This window comes from Orcinus orca, chromosome X, assembly GCF_937001465.1.
Source record: "Orcinus orca chromosome X, mOrcOrc1.1, whole genome shotgun sequence".
Classification (NCBI taxonomy): domain Eukaryota; kingdom Metazoa; phylum Chordata; class Mammalia; order Artiodactyla; family Delphinidae; genus Orcinus; species Orcinus orca.
The window spans coordinates 61,356,828-61,375,186 of NC_064580.1; the positions used below are offsets into that span (position 1 = coordinate 61,356,828).

An 18,359-nucleotide genomic window follows, 5' to 3' on the forward strand; every position below is an offset into this window, starting at 1 on the left:
GCTTTATAAAAAAGTGAATCATTTACACATATACATATGTTCCCACACCTCTGCCCTCTTGCAGCTCCCTCCCGCGCACCCTCCCTAACCCACCCCTCTAGGTGGTCACAAACCACTGAGCTGATCTCCCTGTGCTATACGGCTGATTCCCACTAGCTATCGATTTTACGTTTGGTAGTGTATATATGTCCGTGCCACTCTCTCACTTTGTCCCAGCTTACCCTTCCCCCTCCCCGTATCCTCAAGTCCATTCTCTAGTACGTCTGCATCTTTATTCCTGTCTTGCCCCTAGGTTCTTCATGATCATTTTTTTTTAGATTCCATACATATGTGTTAGCATACAGTATTTGTTTTTCTCCTTCTGACTTACTTCACTCTGTATGACAGTCTCTAGGCCCCATCCACCTCACTACAAATAACTCAGTTTCATTCCTTTTTATGGCTGAGTAATATTCCATTGTATATATGTGACACATCTCCTTTATCCATTCATCTGTCGAAGGACAATTAGGTTGCTTCCACGTCCTGGCTTTTGTAAACAGGGCTGCAATGAACGTTTTGGTACATGATTCTTTTTGAATTATGGTTTTCTCAGTGTATATGCCCAGTAGCGGGATTGCTGGGTCATATGGTAGTTCTATTTGTAGTTTTTTAACCAATGTCCATACTGTTTTCCATAGTGGATGTATCAATTTACATTCCCACCAACAGTGCAAGAGGGTTCCCTTTGCTCCACACCCTCTCCAGCATTTAATGTTTGTAGATTTTTTGATGATGGCCATTCTGACCAGTGTGACATGATATCTCATTGTAGTTTTGATTTGCATTTCTCTAATGATTAATGATGTTGAGCATTCTTTCGTGTGTCTGTTGGCAATCTATACATCTTTTTTGGAGAAATGTCTATTTAGGTCTTCTGCCCAGTTTTGGATTGGGTTGTTCTTTTTTAAATATTGAGCTGCAGCTCAGCTGCTTGTAAATTTTTGAGATTATTCCTTTGTCAGTTGCTTCATTTGCAAATATATTCTCCCATTCTGAGGGTTGTCTTTTCGTCTTGTTTATGGTTTCCTTTGCTGTGCAAAAGATTTTAAGTTTCATTAGGTCCCATTTGTTTATTTTTGGATTTATTTCCATTTCTCTAGGAGGTGGGTCAAAGTATCTTGCTGTGATTTATGTCACAGTGTTCTGCCTATGTTTTCCTCTAAGAGTTTGATGGTGTCTGGTTTACATTTAGGTCTTTAATCCATTTTGAGTTTATTTTTGTGTATGATGTTAGCGAATGTTCTAATTTCATTCTTTTACATGTAGCTGCCCAGTTTACCCAGCACCACTTATTGAAGAGGCTGTCTTTTCCCCACTGTATATTCTTGACTCCTTTATCAAAGATAAGGTGACCATACATGCGTGGGTTTATCTCTGGGCTTTCTATCCTGTTCCATTGATCTATGTTTCTGTTTCTGTGCCAGTACCGTACTGGCTTGATTACTGTAGCTTTGTAGTATAGTCTGAAGTCAGGGAGCCTGATACCCCCAGCTCCATTATTCTTTCTCAAGATTGCTTTGGCTATTCGGGGTCTTTTGTGTTTCCATACAAATTGTGAAATTTTTTGTTCTAGTTCTGTGAAAAATGCCAGTTGTAGTTTGACAGGGATTGCATTGAATCTGTAGATTCCTTTGGGTAGTAGAGTCATTTTCACAATGTTGATTCTTCCAATCCAAGAACATGGTATATCTCTCCATCTATTTGTATCATCTTTAATTTCTTTCATCAGTGTCTTATAATTTTCTGCATACAGATCTTTTGCCTCTTTAGGTAGATTTTCCTAGGTATTTTATTCTTTTTGTTGCAATGGTAAATGGGAGTGTTTTCTTAATTTCACTTTCAGATTTTTCATCTTCACTGTATAGGAATGCAAGAGATTTCCGTGCATTAATTTTGTATCCTGCTACTTTGCCAAATTCATTGATTAGCTCTAATAGTTTTCTGGTAGCATCTTTAGGATTCTCTATGTATAGTATCATGTCATCTACAAACAATGACAGCTTTACTTTTTCTTTTCCAACTTGGACTCCTTTTATTTCTTTTTCTTCTCTGATTGCTGTGGCTAAAACTTTCAAAACTATGTTGAATAACAGTGGTGAGAGTGGGCAACCTTGTCTTTTTCCTGATCTTAGTGGAAATGGTTTCAGTTTTTCACCATTTAGGATGATGTTGGCTGTGGGTCTGTCATATATGGCCTTTATTATGTTGAAGAAAGTTCCCTCTATGCCTATATTCTGGAGGGATTTTATCATAAATAGGTGGTGAATTTTGTCAAAAGCTTTCTCTGCATCTATTGAGATGATCATATGGTTTTTGACCTTTAATTTGTTAATATGGTGTATCACGTTGATTGATTTGCATATACTGAAGAAGCCTTGCATTCCTGGGATAAACCCCAGTTGATCATAGTGTATGATCCTTTTAATGTGTTGCTGGATTCTGCTTGCGAGTATTTTGTTGAGGATTTTTGAATCTATGTTCATCAGTGATATTGGCCTGTAGTTTTCTTTCTTTGTGACATCTTTGCCTGGTTTTGGTATCAGACTGATGGTGGCCTCATAGAAGGAGTTTCGGAGTGTTCCTCCCTCTGCTATATTTTGGAAGAGTTTGAGAAGGATAGGTGCTAGCTCTTCTCTAAATGTTTGATAGAATTCACCTGTGAAGCCATCTGGTCCTGGGCTTTTGTTTGTTGGAAGATTTTTTTTAAATTAATTATTTATTTTTGGCTGTGTTGGGTCTTTGTTTCTGTGCAAGGGCTTTCTCTAGTTGCGGCGAGCGGGGGCCGCTCTACATCGAGGTGTGTGGGCCTCTCACTATCGCGGCCTCTCTTGTTGTGGAGCACAGGCTCCGGACACGCAGGCTCAGCGGCCATGGCTCACGGGCCCAGCTGCTCCACGGCATGTGGGATCTTTCCGGACCGGGGCACAAACCCGTGTCCCCTGCATCGGCAGGCGGACTCTCAACCACTGCGCCACCAGGGAAGCCCTGATATACTTTTTAAATAAAAGGCACTGACGGTATGAAGTTCATGCTGGGCACTGCTTTAGTAATTCAGATTCTGTTATGAGGTATTCTTGTTATCATGATTTTCTTGATTTTCCATTATTACTGTTGTTTAAAATGTCCAACTGGTCAAGGGTTTTGTTTCCTGATTCCATTATTAATTTCTAGTTTTACTGCATTGTGATCAGATAATGTTGTCTGTTTTATTTCTATGTCTTAGAATTTTATTCACGTTTTTCTTTTTTTATTCAGGTTTTTCTTGTGATCAATTTTGTAAATGTTCAAAGGGCACATGAAAAGAAAATGAGTTTTCTATTCTCAGGCTATAAAGTATGTTTTCAGGTTATACAGTACATTTCTATTAAATCTTCCATACTAAGAATGTTATTTAGGTATTCTCTGTCCTTTCTTTTTATTGTTTGTATTCTTTTAAATTCCTGCCATAGATTGAGAGAGGTGAACTAAATTTCATGTGTTTATGTTCTTCCTTATAATTCCTATAGTTTGATATCAAAATCCATCAAAGATATCATGCATGAACACACACAAAATGACAGACCAATAATTTCTAAATATTAGGAAGCCAAATTCATCAGCCTTTTAAAAAATAATAATACACCATGACCAAATAGGGGTTATTCCAGAAATGCAACAATGACTCAATTTTAGGAAATATATTATTATAATTCAATATATTAATACTTCAAAAGAGAAAAACCATATGATTATCTCTATAGAAGCTTAAAAGACATGTAATTCAATTCAATATCTATTGAGTTTTTTAAAAATTCTAACTAAAACAGAAACAGATGGACATAATAAAGTCTATCTAATAATACCATCCTTAATCAGGGAACAGTAGCAAACTACTATGTAAGTTCAAAAGGTTTACTATTATTTTGATTATTTCATAACAAAATGTTAGCAGTATCCGATATTGTAATTTTGGTTTGGAAAACTCTGTACCCTACATTTAGTCAAAGTTAAAACTTGATTAAATTAGACATCAAATCTAGTGACCTAAGAGCAATAAAGTCATGTTGAACAATTATGGTCCTATTTTTATACTCAATACTATACTTCAATAAAAATCAAGGTAAAAAATGTTCTTACTCTAAGTAGTATGCCAAAGAGTCAAAATACAGACATACCACGGGGAAAAGCTAGCTCTTAAAGAATCATTTGACTGGTTATCAAGTTTTGCATTGGGACAAATTTCTGGTGATAAAGACTAGGTTAGTAAGATTTGAAACCCCTTTTATAACTGTGTTACCAAACTCCCAGTCCCACTGTACCTGTTTCTTTCAGGAGATTCCAGATGTCTCTGCATTTATGGATCTGATCAAGTGCACGATTCAGTAACATGGTCTATTTGGTAAGAAAGCCATGAGAAAATTAGTCTCAACCAAACCAAACTTTAAGCAAATAAAAATATCATTTTCACTAAAAACAGTTAAAAATAAAACTATAGAAAAATGAAAGTATAAAATGAATATTTGGAATTTATATATAAATATTAGCCTCTCTATATATTTTTTTACTTTTCCTTAATGTTCCAGGAAAATGAGGATTATATAGAAAATCTTGAACATTATCAATTTCTTTAATAATCTAGGATAGACGAGAAGCACTTCCAGAATGGTGGTATAAGGAGAGCCATGGTTCCTCTCCCCAGCAAAACTACCATAACTGGTGAGAATTTTAAAACACAATCATATAAAGTCTCTGGAAATTGCCCTGAGGGCATATAGCAAATGGGGAAACATCTATTCCAGGAAATCTAAGAAGTCTCCGTAAGAAGAGTGAATACCTGTAGCAGTTGAGCCATGATCTGCTCACTCTCCCCCAAGCTCAGTGTGATGTAAGTGCACTTTAGGTGGGTGTGGCCAAGAAGATGAGGCTCACTCTATCCTTAGTTTCCAGGCTAGGGATGACCAGAATGGGCATGCTGCCAGTACTTCTCATCCCCCTCCCCAAGATCTGTATTGCATGAGTTCTATTATAAATAGGCACAACTGAGAAGACTTGAGCTCTCTTTTTCTACCCAGTCCCCATACCAGACATTGCAAATTGAGAATACTGGGTCTCAATCGCCCTCACCTCAGCTTGCTTATAAGATAGAGTTTCCATGCTGGAAGAGGCAAGCCAAGAATGCTAGGGACTACGACTTTTGCCTAGCCCTGACTCATAGAGCTGTATTGTCACTCTGATATAAATGGGTCACTGTCCCTGCCTCTAGTTTCAAAGCAGTGGTATAGAGTTTCTGCTCAGGAGGAGAGGAAGGCCATTAGAAGAGTGAGCTCTGTAATCACCCTAAGGAGACTGACTTTTATTGACATAGAATTTGAGGAAGTTCGAGTCTAAGGGCACTATAAAAAAGTGGAGATTTTGGTGTGGGCAATTAACAGGAGGTTGGTAACTAATGATATCGACAAGCCAAACAGTAGACCAGCTAGAAGTTTACAGAGAGAACCAGGGGAAGAGAAAGCTAAGAAGATTCCCTATCCCTTCAAAGGGGCATTACTTTAATTGGATCAGACTGTGGAGCAATTTATGCCAAAGAGCATTTCCAAACACTCACATGAACGTACACAGACACACACACACACACACACACACACACACAGAGCAGTCACCTAGTAATTAGTCAAGATTTACATCTGTGTGTGATACCAATAAAAGAAGCCCATTCAGAAGCTTAACAGGGAGATCACAGAAAAAGATAGTCAAAAATAACCCTGCTAAAACTTCTTTCATCCCTTTTCAGGGGAGGGGTCAGGGTGACTGCAAAGGCAAAGACTGTAATCTCTGACAAGTAATATCAGAAGCTGTATACTACTATACAGCTGTGGGAAATAGACTGCACTGAACTAGCCCAGTCAAATCACTAAACAAATAAACAAGCAAATATTAACAGCAAGTCCCAGATGGGGGGGAATCAGTATCCAAAGATGTTCCAATATATTATGCAAAATGTCCAGTTTTCAACCAAAAATTATAAGATATGCAAAGAAACAAGAAGTATGACCCATACACAGGAATACACAGGAATAAAGTAGGCAACAGGAACTGACTTTGGAAAGGTCCAATGTTGGAATTTAGCAGACGTAGATTTCAAAGTAGCTATTCTAAATATGTTCAAACAACTAAAGGAAACCACACTTAAAGAAGGAAGGTATGATGACAATGTCAGGAAATGCAGAATCTTGATTAAAAAGGCAGTGGGATAACATATTCAATGTAATGAAATAAAATATCAGTCATCCAAGAATCTAATATCCAGCAAAACTATCTTTCAGAGCTGAAAGCAAAATAAATTCTCAGATTAAAAAAAGCTGAGAGAATCTTTTTGCTAGCAGAACCATTTTATAAAAATGCTAAGAGAGATTCTTCAGGCTGAAAGCAAGTGACACCAGACAGTAATCTGAATCCAAAGGAAAAAACAAAGTGTACTGATAAAAGTAATTATGTAACTGTAAAAGAAAGTATAAATATATATTTCTTCTTTCTTCTCGTTTTAAAAAAACAACTGTATAAAACTATATATAGGTTTTTAAATACCATTTCACCAACCCAAGAAGAAAATACATTCTTTCTCAAGCACACATGGCACTTTATCCAGGACAGACCATTTGTTAGGCCACAACACAGACTTCAAATAAATTTAAAATAACTTGAAGTCGGGCTTCCCTGGTGGCGCAGTGGTTGAGAGTCCGCCTGCCGATGAAGGGGACATGGGTTCGTGCCCCGGTCCAGGAAGATCCCACATGCCGCGGAGTGGCTAGGCCCATGAGTCATGGCCGCTGAGCCTGCGCATCCGGAGCCTGTGCTCCACAACGGGAGAGGCCACAACAGTGAGAGACCCGCGTACCACAAAAAAAATAAATAATAAAATAACTTGAAGTCACACAAAGTATGTACTCTGTCCACAGTGGAACAAGATTAGAAATCAGTAAGATAATAATAAATAATAATAAATTTGGGAAACAAACATGTGGATATTAAACAACAGATTCCTAAATAAACAATGGGTCAAAGAAGAAATCATAATGAAAATTAGAAAATATTTTGCGATGAATGAAAAGAGAAAAACAAACAAACCAATACTTATGGGATGCTGCTCAAGCTATGATGCTATGGTCTGAATGTATGCCCCCAAATTCATATGTTAAAATCATACCCCAGAGGTGAAGGTATTAGCAGGTGGGGCCTTTGAGAGATGCTAAAGTCATAAGGATGCAGCCCTCATACATGAGATTTGTGCTTTTTATAAGAAGGTTCCAAAGAGATCCTTGGCGCTTTCCATCATGGGAGGACACAGCGAAAAGGTGTCAGCTATAAAGGAGGAAGAGAGACCTCATCAAAGAACACAACCCTGCTGGCACCTTGATCTTGGGACTTCCAGCATCCAGAACTGTGAGAAATAAATTTCTGTTGTTTATAAGCTACCCAGTCTATTGTGTTTTGTTATAGCAGCTTGAATGGACTGAGACAGAAAATTGGTACTGATTGGTGGGGTGCTGCTGTAACAAATACCTAAAAATATGGAAGCAGCTTTGGAACTGGGTAATGGGCAGAGACTGGAAGAGTTTGGAGGTGCATGCTAGAAAGTCTACTTTGCCATGAATGGACTGTTAAGGGAAATTCTCTTGAGGACCAAGAAAGAGAAGAGGAGAGCTGTAGAGAAAGCCTCAGTCTTCTTAGAGAATATCTAAGTGGTTGTGAACCGAATGTTGGTAGAAATATGGATAGTAAATGTCATTCTGATGAGGTCTCAGATGGAAATGAGGAACACTGGAAACTAGAGGAAAGGAGGAAAGGCCATCCTTGCTATAAAGTGGCAAAGAGCTTGGCTGAATTGTGTTTGTGTTCCCAGTGTTTTATAGAAGGTAGTACTTGTGAGCGATGAAATTGATATTTGGCTGAAGAAATTTCTAAGCAAAGTGTTGAAGAGTGGCTTGGTTTCTCTTGAATGTTTATAGTAAAATGTGAGAAGAGAGAAATGATTTAAAGGTGGAATTGTTAATCAAAAATTAATCAGAGGGGCTTCCCTGGTGGCGCAGTGGTTGAGAGTCCGCCTGCCGATGCAGGGGACACGGGTTCGTGCCCCGGTCCGTGAAGATCCCACATGCCGAGGAGCGGCTGGGCCCGTGAGCCACGGCCGCTGAGCCTGCATGTCCGGAGCCTGTGCTCCGCAACAGGAGAGGCCACAGCAGTGAGAGGCCTGCGTACCGCAAAAAAAAAAAAAATTAAGCAGAATTTTAAAATGTGGAAAATTCTCAGCCCATTAATATTGAAAGAAATAAGAAAGCATCAAAGGGAGAGAACACCAAGGGTGTGGCTGAATTGATAAGAGATTGCTGTGGATGAACCATCTCAACAGAAGCTAGGAGCTATTCATCAAGACAATGGGCAGATTGGTCAGCCATCTAAACAGAAGCCAGGACCTATTGTCCAAGGCAAAGGAAGAATAACCTCAACAGCAGATCAGAGATCTTTGGGGCTGGCCCTCCCATCAGGAGCCCAGAGTGCAAGGGCCTGCGGGGCGGAAGGATTTCAAAGGAGGGGCCCACTGCAGCCCAGAGCCATCTCATCTCCTGGGCTGTGCTCCTCAAGTTCCCACACCATGCTCCTCAGACACCCCAAGTGCAGTACAGGCTGCTGTGGTTGTCCCTCCAGAAGGCACAGGTTGCAAACCTCTGGAAGGCATCAGCTTGGTGTTTTCTCCCCGGTATTCAGAGTCCAAGAGCTGGGGGGCACTGCTGCCCTCTCCTAAATTTCAAAAGATGCCCCAGAGACCGTCAGGGCCCAGGCAAAGAACCTCTGTAGGGGAGAACCACTGCAGAAAGCCCTCACTAGGGCAATGCCCCACAGAGCCTCCTACCCCAGACCAGTAGAGCCACCTTGTGGAATTCCAGCCTGAACCCTAACTTGTGAGAGCTGCAGCATGTACTGCACCTGGCAGAGCCATGCAGGTGGGGTCTAGAGGCTTGGGGGCCCAACTGTAGCCCCAGTGGGTTCAAAATGTGGGGCACCAAGACAAGGAGGATTGTTTTTAAGCCTTGGGGTTTAATGTTGTTTTCCCCATTAGGTTTTGGGCTTACCTTTGTAAGCAGCTCTTTGTAGGAAACTGCCCTCAGCAGGAAACCCCTTTTCTTGTCAATTTAGCAAAGCTATATTGTAACTAACTTTTAAATCAGGCATCCCCATGCTTGGCCATCTTTGGCCCAAGCTCACCTTTCAAATCTTTTGATCACACAATACCTTGCCTAACCTGTTGGTTCTTTCCTTAGATCAAAGAAGTAGAAATGAAGGGTAAGTAGTTAACAGAAGACCAGATCTCTTCCCTAGCTTCCCCTTCAGTAACAAATTGTCCTGTTCTAGGATAAAGATGTGGTTCCTTGATGACTTACAATTACTATATATATTTTAAAGCATCCCTCACTTTCCCCAGCTCATACTCAGGAGACTAGATGCAATGTTGATAGGATTATGCAGTCTATATTGCTTCATAATATACTTATTTGGAAATACTTCAGTTGATGAGGATTTAGAGAACAAGGAACAGATGTAAATAATAGAATCCAACAAATCTTCATTAGAGAAAGAGCACCATGGTCTAACTCATAGGGGCCAGACTAACATGGGGCAAGGCAGAACTACATCTTCAATTATCTAAACAGATATCCATTCAAAAGCAAAGAAGATTATAGAAAGGTTACTAGGTTAGAGAGTTCTTAGGAAACATAAGTGTGTGCAAGAGAAAGAACACAGGAAAAAAAGAACAGTGTTAGAAACAAACAAAATAATTAAGGATCATACTTAAGAGTTTGTGAAATTTCCCTCACGTCAATTTGATCTCTATTCACTGAGATACAAATTTAACAGACTCAGGACTACCAACTTAAGAGGGAAAGCTTTTAAAAAGTTAAAACTGCTATGTGAAAACAAGATGTTATTGTTTTCTTAGTAAAGCAAAAGACCTTATTGTGAGAATACCATTGAAACAGAGCACGACCCTGTGGGGCCCTCCTGGGGAATAAAAGCCTTTCCGTTCCCCCATTTCTTGTTTGTAGAATAAAGGTTTTCAGCCTCCTAGACCTTCCCCGAGTTCCAAAGGGCAGATTCAAACAGTTACTAATTAGAAGAGTGAGGGAATGCAGAAAGAATACAATACTGCAGGATGGTGGTCCTGGTTCCTCCTTGGGGGATGTGGATAACAGTTTGATATATATCTCTGAGTTCTTCTACAGGAACTAAGGCCCCCACCCAGGTGGAGGATGATAACTTTAGGCTGAGCACAAACATGTGGACCCCAGACTGGTTGGAACCAGAAGGCTGATGATTGAGATTCCTGGAACACCATCCTGTTACCTCACCACCAACCAATCAGAGGAGGGTTACACACTCTGCATCACCTTCCCCCCAAATTTTGCATATAAAAACTTCTTCCCTGAAATCCATTGGGGAGTTTGGGTCTTTTGAGCATGAGCCACCCGTTCTCCTTGCATGGCCCTTGCAATAAGCCTTTCTCTGCTCCAAACTCTGACATTTCAGTTTGTTTGGCCTCACTGTGTGTGGGGCATATGAACTTGAGTTCGACAACACCCTTACTTGTTAGAAGCAAAATGTTTGTTTTGGTTTTGCTCTGAGGCTCGTAGATTCTTTTTTTCATCTTCTTTTACGATGGAAAGGTTTCTAAAAAGAAGCCCCTTTACTCCTCAGGACAACGACTTTATCTTCTTTATCCCCAGTACCTAGCAGAGTGCTTGGTACTCATATGTTTTTCAAGTTGAACTCAACAAGGGAAGAGAAAGAAAACAAAATATGTTGGCAGAGATCTGCTAAGAGTTTGTTCCAGATGTGAAGAATCATATAAAAGAACAGATTAACAGAAGGAAGAGAATAAGCACCAAGAAGGATTTTATACCAACTGGAAAGAAAAGAAGCTGGTAGGTATGGGAGATGGTGACGTTTTCTTTGTCTAGGGAAGAGAAAAAAGCAGAGAGACCTAGAACTTAAAACCATACAAAAATGCTAGTGGTCCAACTTGGTGACAACTTTCTTAGCTTGAAAGAAGGAAGGTAAAGAACTAAAGACAAACCAAAGAATACTCTGGTAGATGGGAGAGCAAGATGTTCATGTTGGTATCTCCTAAAAGGGGTAAGGTTTAAGCTGAGAGTGGAATTCAGGTAAAAGCAGGAATTCTGTCTTCTTCTTGTTAAAACTGAGTTAATGATAAAATATTTAAGAATGTGGGCCAAAGAAAGCAAATGCAATTGAGTGACGAAAAACAAGCCAACTAAATAATTTCAGATGGCTATCAAAGCTGTTGAAGTAAATGAGTGCTTCCTTAGAGGATGTGTGAAAGGAAACAGAAATAGAGAAGACACTCCTATGGACTACATGTGATCACAGGGAGATGATTAAGATAAAGACTATTTCAAAACAGATTCAGAAATAATGATTCATGGCAAGGGGCATTTTAAAAGAAGAGGCCAAGCGAAATGTGACCTTTCCTTAGGAAGGAAGTAGCCATTACAAATCTTTGAAATCAACATGTTGCTAGAATGGAGGAACGGATTCTTTAAAGAGAATCAAAAACAATTGCATCAGGGAAAGCAAACATACCAAACAGCACACTGAATGCTTGTGTTTTTCCTGAAGGTTGCACATTACCTGTTCGGAAATTGTTGAAGCTTTTCTCCCTTTCTCTAGATCAACTGCAGATGCCACAAGTAAACATGTTTTCTGTGCAATCAGAACTGCTTGATCAGAAGGACAAAACTGGGACAGCTGATAAGAAATAACCAGAACATCAATGAATAGTGAGAATTCTGCCAGGTGAACACAAACAATCAGAATGAAAATCAGCAAAATCCTGTCTGAATGACAAAATTCAGCTGGAAAAGCACATCTCACCTTAAAAATGATATAGACTGTAACACTGATCTATGGTTTTAATTTTCTATTACTTTCTATTGTTTTTTTAGCACCTTTCTAGAGATTAAAAAGCTTCATTTCTTCACAATTTTCCTATCTTTCCCAATGACAAGTACTGTCATTTGGCCCTGTATTTCTATCTAGTGATTTACTTCTTGGTTTACGTTGTAATTTCTAAGTGATTTTCCCCCTGGCAAATAGATTTCCCCTTTGCACTGAATAGAGCTGAAATTAGTACCTATATTGTTCATGGTTGAAAGAGACAATGTCAAATCTTGACAGGCATTAGGCATAACCTCATCATTAAACCTTCTCCTCCAGCTTTAGGAAAAAAAATCCCATGGGCTGTGCTCAGAGCAGGGAGCCTGAAGAAATGGCTCCTCAATTTACAACACACCCAACAGAAATCTGAGTTCACTGTGACAAGGGGCACAAACTTGTGGCCTTCCTATGAACAAATACCCAACACATGTCCCCCTGTAGCTCCACATGGCTTCTGGGTAGGACCAGTGGGACAGGTCTCAATATTGGAAGAAAAGCTACAGTATTTAGTGGGGAGGTTTGCCACCTAGAGCCAGTGAGGTCCACACATGAGTGGGCCATAAGTGGTCTTACAGACATAAAGACTTTGAATCTCTTTATTCAAGGGAAAAAAAATAGATTCCAACTATATGCCATTCTGGAAAGGCAAAACTATGCAGACAATAAAAAGATCAATGGTTGCCAGGAGTTTCGGGGGGAGAGGGGAGCTGAATACACAGAGTACAGAAGTTTTTATGGAGCAGTGAAATACTTTGTATGACATTGTAATGATGGATATATGTCATTATACTTTTGTCCAAACCCACAGAACATGCAACACTACTCACTTCAGTAAAGTGAACCCTAAGGTGAACTGTGGACTGTGGTTTTATGATGTGTCAATGCAGTTTGTCATTGGTTTAAAAAAGAAAGGGGGGCTTCCCTGGTGGTGCAGTGGTTGAGAGTCCGCCTGCCGATGCGGGGTACACGGGTTCGTGCCCCGGTCCGGGAGGATCCCACATGCCGTGGAGCGGCTGGGCCCGTGTGCCACGGCCGCTGAGCCTGCGCGTCCGGAGCCTGTGCTCCACAACGGGAGAGGCCACAGCAGTGAGAGGCCCGCATACCGCAAAAAAAAAAGAAAAGGTACGACTCTGTTGATAATGGCTACGCATGTGTCAGGACGGGGTATATGGGGGAATTTCTGTACCTTCCTGTCAATTTTGTGGTAAACCTAAAACTGCTTTAAAAAAAAAGTCTCAAAAAAAAAGAGATTTAACACTCAGGGTAGACATTTTTGGCAAAACTTTTGTTTTGCTTATATATGCATGCATATTATATATGTGTGTGTGTTTGTTGGACTGTGATGTAAAAGGTATTTTTTAGATCAAAAGTTTGCAGGCCACTGTAGTTAAGTTATACTAGCAAATAAAAGCACAAATTAACCTCAAAAAAAACCAAACCTCCCAGCTTTGTAGTACAGTAAAATTCTAGGCTACTTGATTCTAACATGGAATCCGACTAGTGCTATCATGAATGTCAAAACTGAAGCTAATTTATTTCACATAATTAAAATGGAAATTATACCTAAACTTTCAAACATTATTTCTTAATCTCCCCAAATATTTAGTGATCATAATCATCGCCATCATTTAACTAATAGCATTTCAAGACACCCAATCTCTGTACATCTCAGGTGACTCATATATAAAATGAGGGAGTTGTGCTAGATTATCTCTATAGTTCGTTCCAGTTCTAAAATATTTAATCTACCTCAACATATCAGACTGCATACTCCAGAATGTGTATGAGGGATATTCTTTGCCACCTCTCCTTTCATCCTCTAATCAATACTTGATCCTCTTTCTGGCATTTAACCTCTACCTTGGAGGATAACACCTATTTTAAAAGGCTTATAACTGCAAAACAAGCTCACAAATCCTTACACACAAAACCTGCTCTCAGAAAAATTATAAAGCAGGTCCAAGCTTCTTAGCATCCTTTTAACCTCCTGTTGTCCCCAGATACCTATTCAATATTCCTATAGACTTATACCCATAACCCTTCCTAATGTTTTGGTAATTGACAACTTCTTAGAGTATTCCCTCCTAAAGATAGCTATATTTTGATATAGGTTCTGAGAGACTGAAATTCCTTCAAAGATAAAGGAATAAGTCTCTTATGGTAGAACTTTAGGCTCCATGATGGTTGTTTGTGATACTTCAGTATGGGGAGACCTGCCTCATGTTCTCATATTATACCCTATAGGGATCAAATTCCCCTTAGGTCATTCCTGCTTAAACATATATTAAAAATTCCTAGATTAAAAGCCAATCTCACTCTATACTTAGTCATTGACTATACTCATAGTGGTCATATCCTTGTTGTGATCCATATGTGAGATACTTGTTGGAAGAGACTTACCTTATAAGAAATTATGAAAAATTCTCTCATTGTCACTGGGTCTTTGTTACATTGCACAGCCAAGTTCCAAGCTGAAAGTTAACATGAAATAACATAATTATGAAAATTTACTGTTTAACCTGTACCATTATAATCTCCACTACCTACATCTTTAATATTAACACACTAATGAGGGGTTTCTCAGGGGTTAAAAAAAGCTAACTTTAGGTTTTTAGAGAAATTTTTTCCAGGTAAATTTAGAGACTTCCATCACTTCCAATCTTTAATTCTAGGACAATGGCCAATGGAGATAGTGTTGGATTTTTTAAAATTGGGGACATATGATAAATTCTTACTTGGCACAAATCCATCTAAAAAATGAGGATCACAGTGAGGAGTTCACCGACTGAGATTAAGCAAGTTATCCTTGTACCCATAGCTACAAATGAAGATCCAGAATTTGAATCCACATCTGATTCTACCACCCCACAATGTTTCCCATAGCCACAGAATTTCCTTTTACCTGTTTTTCGAAACCAATGAGCTTCATTAGTCCTTGAGCCTGAAGTCGAGACTTCTCCATCAAAATACTGAGCAAGTTTCGGGAGTGCTGCAGTCAAACAGGAAAATCTGATATTGAGGTCTTTTACTTTATACTCTAGCAAAGTTGTTAATCCTGCTTTAAAAACAGTCAAACATGAGCTTGAATATAGAAAGTTCTTTTTTTATGCGTGTGCATGGGTGCATACCAAAAGTAATTTAAATGACAAAAAGCATTACGAAGCTCCAAGGAACTGTTAACTCAAACTCTGGGGAACAAACACATCTTTGGAGAGATTTATAATTTTAATTAGAGCAATCATTCACCACCTGAGGTAGAAAGATATGATTTACGTGTAAGGAAACAAAGAAGAGGAATAATCATTTAAAACACTGAAAAGGAGATTGAGGATTGGAAGAGTATTGATAGGTTGGCATAATATTTACTGAGCTCCTACAGCAAGCACAGTATGGAACTAGAATGTGCCGTCATCATCAGAAAGCATTTATTACATACTCATGTGCCCTTCTGAGAGATAAGAATGCCAACAGAAAACTTTTTATCTTTTGAAAAGCTGTAGTTTCTAAACCACTTTGCTACATTTGCACCCTGTTGACAGGTATTTGAGGTATAAAATTGAACTACTGCAATAAATGGAACTGAATTTCTAAGATATGGAGTTTTTGGTGTGTTTTAGACATAAGGAAATAGGTACATGGGCAGTAGAAACTGGAAGACCTATTAGGCAAAAGGGACACCAAGAAAGAAAGCATAGAGTTGGAAAAAGGAATGCAATGTAGCTAGGACGTTAGCTGAACGAAGCGGACAGGGAGCAATTAGTAGATAGAGGAGATGACACAGACTTGGATAGACAGATGGACAGCTTCAAAACAACAGAGTAAACAATCTGAATTTGATTCAGAGAACATGAAAATTAGCAGGGCTCAGAATATTTTTATTTGTCTTGACCCTTTTTCACCTGTTCAATTTCTAGGTTAGGACCAAGTGGCAATAGACATGGAAGGGAGGGAGGGAGGGAGGAGGGCGGGAGGAGGGAGGGAGGGAGAGAGAGAGAGAGAGAGAGAGAGAGAGAGAGAGAGAGAGGGAGGGAGGGAGGGAGGGAGAGAGAGGGAGGGATGGAGGGAGGGAGGGAGAGAGAGAGAGGGAGGGAGGGAGGGAGGGAAGAAGGAAGGAAGGAAGGAAGGAAGGAAGGAAGGAAGGAAGGAAGGAAGGGAAATGTCTTTCAAAAAACTGGAATAAAAACAGAGGTGAAATCACATTTGGAGATGAATGCTAATGATGACAAACTTTTCTCTGCTTGTGAATAAATAAACAGGTATACTGCTGTGACGTATGTTAGTAAAAGCATGAAGCTTAACTCAAACACGAAGCCTGAGTCAGTGTGCTCAATGTACTTGGAGAATTTAATAGAGGATAGAGGCAAAATGAAGGAGTGAAAATAACCAAGGAGATATTTACCTGTATTCAAGCAAGTCAAAAGTCTATCCATTTGTTTCTTTCTAAAAAATAAAGAAAAGAGTATTTTCATACTGTTCCAAAGCTTTACTACAGAAAAGTATCAAAAAGAGACTCTATATTTGCCTGAGAGCAGCTCAAGGAAAATGTTAAATTGTGAAGTTTGTTGTTCAAGGCTCCAACCTATCATTTCAACACTCTTTTTCCTCATTATGGGACACTGTTCCTCATCTCCAATGTCCTCATATTTTTTTCTCTCTTCCCCTTCTACACCTACTCTCAAGCAAAGGATTTCAATGACTGATAAGGTTTTATATTACAGGGTCATAGAATTTGAGAGCAGGTAGTGATCTCTGTGATTTTCAAGCTTTGGTTTTTTTTGAAGAGGGGGAACTGGAACCTGTGTTTCAAATAAAATTTTATAAAAGTCTAATATACAAGAAGAGACAAAAGTGTACCTGCTCTGGTTGAACCAGTGGTAGGTGGAGGCCTAGAGTCTCGGCTTCCTGGAAGTCCCTGAGGCAGTGCCACAGAATTTCCAGGTTTCTAAGGAATATAGTTTAAAAACCACTTATCCATACCCTTCATTTTACAGATGAGGAAACAGATCTGGAAATGCGGGATGTTCTGTCTAAGGTCATGAAATGACAATGCCAAGACTACTACTACCTAGGTCTCTTGACCCTTAGTTAAGCTTCTTTAGGGGCAACATAAATTTTAACAGAGAAAAACATCCCATTATGCTTAAACAAAGGATTGAATATGGAAGTATCAGCAAACTCAACTAAGGAAGTTTATGGTAAGTAGGGTAGAACACACTATAAGACTGGCCTTATCAGGAGAATGTCTAGTATTATACAATACAGACTGTGCTTCAGGAAAAGTAGCAGCTTTCTTAGGGATAAACATTAAACATCTGCTTTATATAAAGTAACTTCTAACAGTAAATTTTATTAATCTGAATTTCAGCTGAGCTAAAGTTGACTTCACTATTTAACTTTTTTTTTTTTTTTGCGGTACGCGGGCCTCTCACTGTTGTGGCCTCTCCCATTGCGGAGCACAGGCTCCGGACCTGCAGGCTCAGCGGCCATGGCTCCCGGGCCCAGCCACTCCGCGGCATGTGGGATCCTCCCGGACCGGGGCACGAACCCGTTTCCCCTGCATCGGCAGGCGGACTCTCAACCACTGCGCCACCAGGGAAGCCCGACTTCACTATTTAATTCAGTGACTATATAAAATAATCTAGGGAGGGTCCATTAATGCAAATAAATAGTACAAGTAAGAATGAGCACATGGAAAGGGATGTATAGTCTATTTAAGAGACAAACTGCTTTCAAAAATTGTAGCACACGAATTGTTAATACTTAGGTAGATACTGTAATTGAAAAACATAAGATTTTTAGAAGAAGACAGAACTTTTCCAGTTCACCTTCTTTTATTTAATAGGTGAAGAAAATAAAGCTTAGAGAAGTTAAATAAGTTGTTATTGTCTAAGGTAAACCAGAAGTTAGTGAAACAGCTAAAACTAGAACTCAATTCTCTGACTCTTCCCATTGAATTAGGCTTTTTTTTTCTTTTATAAGTTAGTCTAATCTATTTGTTAAATCAGGTCCTGACCTCTACTTGAAAACACTGCTAGTAGATGTTCTTTATTACTATATTTACTTGAGAACAATAAAGGTATATTTACAAAATATTCTGTAATTAAAGTTTGTCATTAATTTGAACAAGATCCCTTTCCTTCTCCCCATCTTTAAATTAGTTTTAATGAGTGGGATCTGACTGTGCATCACAATTACATGGAATATGAAGCACCTTTTAAATCCAATATAAGATCTTCCTGTGAAGGACTGATATTCAGCCATTTAAATAAATTGCGTGGCTATTATGTGCTAGATACTGTCCTAGGTTCCAGAGATACAAAGATAAATAC

General features: G+C 39.2%; 1 protein-coding gene and 1 non-coding gene across 2 annotated transcripts in view; one reads left to right on the forward strand and one right to left on the reverse strand.

The window, feature by feature from the left end:
• Nucleotides 1-18,359, reverse strand: part of TEX11 (testis expressed 11) — a 345,012-nt gene that overhangs the window by 59,384 nt on the left and 267,269 nt on the right. Inside the window, exons 21-25 of the mRNA XM_012535167.3 lie at nucleotides 16,430-16,470; nucleotides 14,933-15,019; nucleotides 14,431-14,501; nucleotides 11,725-11,841; nucleotides 4,341-4,413 (exon numbers count right to left, since the gene is read on the reverse strand). Of these exons, the coding sequence (XP_012390621.2) occupies nucleotides 4,341-4,413; nucleotides 11,725-11,841; nucleotides 14,431-14,501; nucleotides 14,933-15,019; nucleotides 16,430-16,470 (389 nt within the window). The remainder of the gene's footprint in view (nucleotides 1-4,340; nucleotides 4,414-11,724; nucleotides 11,842-14,430; nucleotides 14,502-14,932; nucleotides 15,020-16,429; nucleotides 16,471-18,359) is intronic.
• LOC117203665 (small nucleolar RNA SNORA11) lies at nucleotides 12,331-12,459 on the forward strand. Its single transcript, XR_004486519.1, has one exon. It is a non-coding gene; the product is annotated as a small nucleolar RNA SNORA11 (small nucleolar RNA).